This window comes from Macrotis lagotis, chromosome 1, assembly GCF_037893015.1.
Source record: "Macrotis lagotis isolate mMagLag1 chromosome 1, bilby.v1.9.chrom.fasta, whole genome shotgun sequence".
NCBI lineage: Eukaryota > Metazoa > Chordata > Mammalia > Peramelemorphia > Peramelidae > Macrotis > Macrotis lagotis.
The window spans coordinates 756,411,408-756,417,904 of NC_133658.1; the positions used below are offsets into that span (position 1 = coordinate 756,411,408).

Genomic DNA, 6,497 nt, shown 5'->3' on the forward strand with positions numbered 1-6,497 from the left:
GCCCATTCTCCTTGTCCATTGGTCGAATGAGTGGGTCATCTTCGAATCTTTCTACTATTGGTCTAATCGTTTCCTAGGCCCGCCCTGTAGTCCCGCGAAGATACCTGGGAACTCCGTTTCTGAGAACACGTGACCTCTTGCCGCGCGGCCCTGGGACCGGCCGGTCGTGCTTCTGGTGAGCTGGAGAGTCGGGGGGCGTCGGGGGTGCGGAGAGGCTCGCAGAGGCCGCAGGCTTCGGCTTCCCTCAGCCGCCTGGGTTGCTTCCCCTTCACTCCTGAGGTTGAATGGGGAGCCAGGCCTGGAGAACCCCCAGATCTAGCGAGGAAGTGTGCGTGCGTGCGGGGGGGGGAGGGGAAGGGTGCTTGGGAGTTGACGGGCTCATCCCAGTCCTTCATTTTGCAGGAGAAGGCGCCGAGGCCCAGAGGGTTAAAGTGACGTGGCCAAACACAGCCATTAAGTAGTCCCCGACCCTACCTGCAGTCGAGTAAACTTCCTGCTATATCCCAGGTAAACTCAAGTATCCAGGTAAACTCAAGTAGCCAAGTAACAGCTTTTTTGTTCTTCCGCCTCGCTTACGGTTACCAGCTCAAGAATTATTCTTTTCTCAGCTTTAGTTTCCGTATCTTAAATTAAGCAAAGAGAAACTTCTTATGTAGCTTCTAGGTACTGGGCATAGAGAGACTAAAAACCGAAAGTACTAGTGATTAAAAAATTTATCTAAACGGAGCGACATCGGCTTCTGTTAGGTGGCCCTTTAAAGCTTGGATACATACGGAAAAAATATAACGTGAATTTAAGATAGTTGATGGGAGGAGATGAGGAAAGGTTTCTCTGGGCTCCTCTTGAGCCCTTGAAAGGGGTTCGTTCTGGGGAGCACTGATGCTGGAGTCAGGAGATCTGAGTTCAGATTCAAATTTAGAAACTTTACTTAGCTGTATGGCCTCGGGCAAGTCAGTTGACCCCATTGCCTCGTTAAAAATCAAAAGAAAAAAAGGAATTCTGTGAAAGGGGTTCTGCTATTGCCTATTAAGTTGGAAAAGGGATGAAAAAATGTGAGGAACAGAGATCACTGGTTAGAACTTGGAAACGGAGATGAGGGAAAAGGGATGACTAAAATAAAAGTATTTTAAAAGTTAAATCAAGTTACATTTGAATTTAGAGACTATGGAGTCAGACCATTAGAATTGGAGTAGGGCAGTATAATTATGGTTAAATGAGGAAAATCACTTTGGCAACCCTGTGAATGAATGACTGGAATGAAGAAGGAAGAATAATATGCATATTTGTAGCTCTTTAAAGGGGTAGGTAAATAATGTGGATTAGAATGCTGCTGGGTCTGAAATTAGGAAGAGTAATCTTCCTTAGTTCAACTCTGGCCTCAAACTCTTACTAGTGTGAACCTGAGGGAGTCTCTTAATTCTCTTCTCAGTTTCCTCATCTCTAAAATGAGCAGGAAATAACAGATCATTTCCCAAATGCCAGCACAAAGAGGTGGACATGACTGAACAATAATGAAGCATTTTAAAATTTGCAAAAGTATTGTTTTGATTCTTTACCTTGCAGTCCTGCAGGTCAAAGGTGATAAAGGTCTGAATTAAGATGAAGCTGATGTGAAAAGAGATAGGAATGTGCCAGAGAGGTTTTGGAGATAGAAACATTGGATTGGATACAAGTGGTGAGGGGGAGTAAGGATTTAAGGACAATGTCGTAAGATCCTGAGAACCTCAGGGAATGGTTATGCCATCCACAGAAATGGGGAGATGTATCAGAGGGGTAGGAAATTTATGTTTTGGATGCATGGCTGCTGTGGGACACCCATCTCAAAAAATGTAGAGAGCACTTGGTGATTTGGGAGTGGCTTTTAGACCTAGAGGCTAACTAGTTTAGTAGATCTGAATTAACTGTACAGAGGTGAAGTTTTAAACTCAAGAGAGCTGATGATGTCACCAAGGCATAGAATCAGATGAAGCTGAGGTTGGAAAATGTGAATTGAGAAAATACCATCAAACTTGCAATGAAGAAATAATTGGTCCCTTTGAAGAGAGCACTTTCAGTTGAGTGAGGATGGAAATTATTGTGAGCTTTTTCTGAAGGAGGGAAAGGGGGAGAAGAAAAGATAATGTTGTTTTTTGGTGGTTAGATGATAGGGATTTAGTGAAGCTTTTATAAGAATGTAGAAAATTTGAGCATATTTGTCCCTTCACTAAAGGAAACCAGATGGGATTAGGATGAGAAAGGTTAATAAGGGAATTCCTTTCAGGACACTAGGCGGGGCAGCTAGGTGGCAGCAGTGGATAGAGCAGGGGCCCTGGAGTCAGGAGTACCTGAGTTCAAATCCGACCTCAAATACTTAATATTTACCTAGCTGTGTGGCCTTGGGCAAACCACTTAACCCCATTTGCTTTGCAAAAATCCTATTGGCTTTAGCAAGAATGAGGTGCAGTTCTCAGCTAAAAGGATTAGGGAAGCAAGAAATATGAGAAAGGTTAGGAGGTTTAAAATGGTTTTCTGTGGGGAGAAAACTAGAAAATCATTAATGGTGGTGCAGAAAGTTTTAAAATGAGCAAGTTGGAAAGAGGAAATAAAATGGAATTATTAGAACCTCCTGTACATATTTGCAAACCTGAGAATTTAAAAACCTGAATTTCTTTCCCCAGATTTAGTGTAGCCATGGCTCGTGGTCCCAAGAAACATCTGAAACGTGTAGCAGCTCCAAAGCACTGGATGCTGGATAAGTTAACAGGAGTATTTGCTCCAAGACCATCTACAGGTCCCCACAAGTTGAGAGAATGTCTCCCTCTCATCATCTTCCTGAGAAACAGGCTCAAGTATGCCCTTACTGGAGATGAAGTAAAGAAGATCTGCATGCAGCGATTCATCAAGATTGATGGCAAGGTCCGCACTGATATCACATATCCTGCTGGTTTTATGGATGTCATTAGCATTGAGAAGACAGGGGAACATTTCCGTTTGGTATATGACACAAAGGGACGCTTTGCTGTTCATCGTATCACAGCTGAGGAGGCTAAATATAAGTTATGCAAAGTGAGAAAAATCTTTGTGGGTACAAAGGGTATTCCCCATCTGGTGACCCATGATGCCCGTACTATCCGTTATCCAGATCCCCTCATCAAAGTGAATGATACAGTTCAGATTGATTTAGAGGCTGGCAAAATCACTGATTTCATTAAATTTGATACTGGAAACCTATGTATGGTGACCGGTGGAGCCAACTTGGGTCGAATTGGTGTGATTACAAATAGGGAGAAACATCCTGGCTCTTTTGATGTTGTTCATGTAAAAGATGCCAATGGCAATAGTTTTGCCACTAGGCTTTCAAACATTTTTGTTATTGGCAAAGGTAATAAGCCTTGGATCTCTCTTCCCAGAGGAAAGGGTATCCGTCTTACAATTGCTGAGGAGAGAGATAAGAGATTGGCAGCTAAGCAGAGCAGTGGCTAAATGATTGTAAATCATGAGAGAATTTGTAGGTTTTCAGTCAAATTAAGATTTTAAATTCAGTTTTTAAAATGATTATCCTACAAATACACAAATTACACCAAAAAAATAAGAATCTTAAACAGCTCATTTTTATAAAGCAATATTGAATAAGCCATAATGCTTTCTCTTCTTTCCTTGAATTAGAGTACTTTGTGTATGACTGTTGCATAAAATGGTGTGGAAGATGTACCTCTATTGGTTTTGCTTAACTTGTTACATGGGAAGTCTCACTGATTGGAGGATGGGGAGAGGAATATTGCAAAATGGCTGATGTTAAAACAAAAGATATTAATAAAACTTAAAGAAAAAAGTTTGGACTTTTTTAATTAATCACCTGCTATGTGCTAGGATAGATTTTTATAGGTTTTCCATAGCATATTTACCCTACTTCTTCTGATGTATATTGTGTGTGTATAAGTGAGCATGAAACTGATTGGTGAAGTGTCCTCATTTTAGATCCCACAAGGCAGCTACATAGAGCAGTGGATGGAGCTGTGGGCTTGGCAGTTTAGAAGACCTGAATTCAAATGTGGCCTAAGTTAATTGTGTGGCCCTGGGAAAATTACTTTACCTCTGCCGCCATTCCTGTAAAATGGTGGGGATGCTCATAACACCCACCTACCAACCAAGGTTGTGTGCATAAAGTACTTAATATCTTGACACAAAAGGAATTTCATATGGTAGCTATGATTAGTTATTGTGAAGGTAGCAACTGTGGGATGAATGAGGAGGACAATTAACTTGAACTTGGGTGACAGGAAGGATGGTATTTAATACCTTTGACAGTAACAAATATTGGGAAAAGGTCTGGGCTTAGAAGAAAAATAATGTAATAATCAGGGGATGCAAATTAAAATCACTTGTCTGCTTTTGTGCAACTAATTTTGTTCACCCAAATTGTAAAGGGATGGGGACAGATTTTTCCAAATGCACTTGCACATTTGTTGCTATGATGCAAAAAAACAAAAATTGGGAGGTTTGAGATGAGGTAATGTTGGTGGTGACTGCAGCAGCAGCATCTGACTGACTTAATTATGAGTTGGAGAAGATTTGGACACTAAAGGTGGGTGGTTGCTTTTGTGTTGGAGATTGGAGTCTCAAGATTGGCTATTTGGGAAGGTAGTATGTATGCAACATGGCTTTTTTGTGATCATATTCCCCTTCTGGTCAGACCACGCTTCCTCCCACTTAGATCATTTGTTCTTTATAAATACCCTGGCCTCTTCCCAATTTGGACATAGTTGTTGCATCCATGAATGCAACCATGCCAACTGATAAGAGAATAGATTTGACCTCAGATACACCATTTACCACATTGTCTATTTCCTCCTTCAACTATCTTTTTTTTATTGATAGTTCTAATCTATTCTAAAAACCCCCTTTTCAACTCCAATCCTTTACTTGCAGTCTTATTTTCCGAAGATAATCCAGGTTATCTGTTGTGAATTTACTCTTCTACTTTAATCCTTCTTGAATCTCTTTTACATTATTCTTCCATTGTATTTTTGTTTTAGCTTGAGGAAGAAGTGGGTTTTATTGCCAAGGCTAACTGCTCTCTTCCTACCCTTGATCCCATCTCTTCCTGTTTGATCTGAGATCTTTCCCCTTTGGTGAGGTCCATGATACACTCTGTTGAGAGTATTCTGTATTGCCTAGTGTGTGTGTGTGTGTGTGTTTATATATATATATATATATATATATATATATATATATAATCTTACATGTACCTTCTCTGGTTTCTGTTTTCCTATGATTTGGATAAATGAGTTTTTTGCTATTCAAAACTAGAGTAAAATAGCCTTACAAATCAACCAATTCAGATCATTGTTTCTCTTCAGTTTCTTTCTTGCTGTCCTGGAACATAGCCAGATCTCTTATCTTTAACTTTCTCTTGACAGCTATTTCTTCAAGTCATTTTATTTATCTCTTACAAATTAAAGAGATGATTGGCAATTAACTAGAAAGAGACTCTAAATTTAGAATTAGCATGCCTGGATCAAGAAGTAGGCATGTGGAACAGTTAGATGGCACTGTCAATAGAGCATCTGCCCTGGAGTCATGAGGACCTGAATTCAAATGTGGCCTTAGATACTTAATGGCTTAGCTAGCTGTGTGACCTTGGGCAAGTCACTTTAAGCCCATTGCCTTAAATTTTTTAAAAAAGTAGGTATGCTAGAGTAACTTTGACAGGATTACTATACTGTTAGGTAAAAGGAATGCCGTAGATATTGTCCACTCGAATTTTAGTGAAACATTGGATAGATTAGCACAGACTATTCCTATGAAGAAGAATGAGATATGATTTGACACTTATACTGGCTGGGTTCAGACCTAATTGGATGGATTGTTTCAAAGAATAGTCCTTGATGGTTCAATGACAACTTGGCAAGAAGTCTCCAGTGAAGTTCCAGGGACCTTGTCTGGATAAAAGCATGGGTCATTTATCAAATTTGTGGATGACACAAAGCTGGTAGGGTTAGTTACCACAATGCATGACAGAGACAGGATCCAAAAGAATTGAGCTTTGGTTGATCATTGGACTGATCTTAATAAGGTGAAATTCAGTAGGAATATGTATAAAGCTTTATACTTAGTCATTGAAAAATTAACCTGATGGATATAAGAACAGGGAGGCATAGATAACATGTTTTGAAAATTATATAGAAATTTTAGTGGACTGCAAGTTTAAGAAGGACAATGATGAGGGCCACTAGGTTGCACAGTGTATAGAGCACTGGCCCTGGAGTCAGGAGTACCTGATTTCAAATTCGGTCTCAGACACTTAATGATTACCTAGCTGTGTGGTCCTGGGCAAACCACTTAACCCCCTTTGTCTTGCAAAAACCTAAAAAAAAAATTGATAAATTGAACATTTTCTAGAGGGCAAATATACAGATGAAGAGCATTGTATCCTTGAGATCAGGATTATTCAAAGGAAGTGGGCATATTTTGATGGAGAAAAGAAGATTTAGCAGGAATAAGTATTTGAAGGACTG

General features: G+C 40.0%; 1 protein-coding gene across 1 annotated transcript; it reads left to right on the forward strand.

The window, feature by feature from the left end:
- Positions 1-74: 74 nt before the first annotated feature.
- Positions 75-3,555, forward strand: LOC141508088 (small ribosomal subunit protein eS4). The gene is made up of 3 exons (XM_074216395.1): positions 75-175; positions 403-507; positions 2,658-3,555. The coding sequence occupies exon 3, from the start codon at positions 2,671-2,673 to the stop codon at positions 3,460-3,462; it is 792 nt and encodes a 263-aa protein (XP_074072496.1). The 5' UTR covers positions 75-175; positions 403-507; positions 2,658-2,670; the 3' UTR covers positions 3,463-3,555.
- Positions 3,556-6,497: the final 2,942 nt, after the last annotated feature.

Bases quoted from the DNA above. Each gene is read 5' to 3' on its own strand.
- LOC141508088 (XM_074216395.1), top strand. From the start codon at position 2,671: ATGGCTCGTGGTCCCAAGAAACATCTGAAACGTGTAGCAGCTCCAAAG.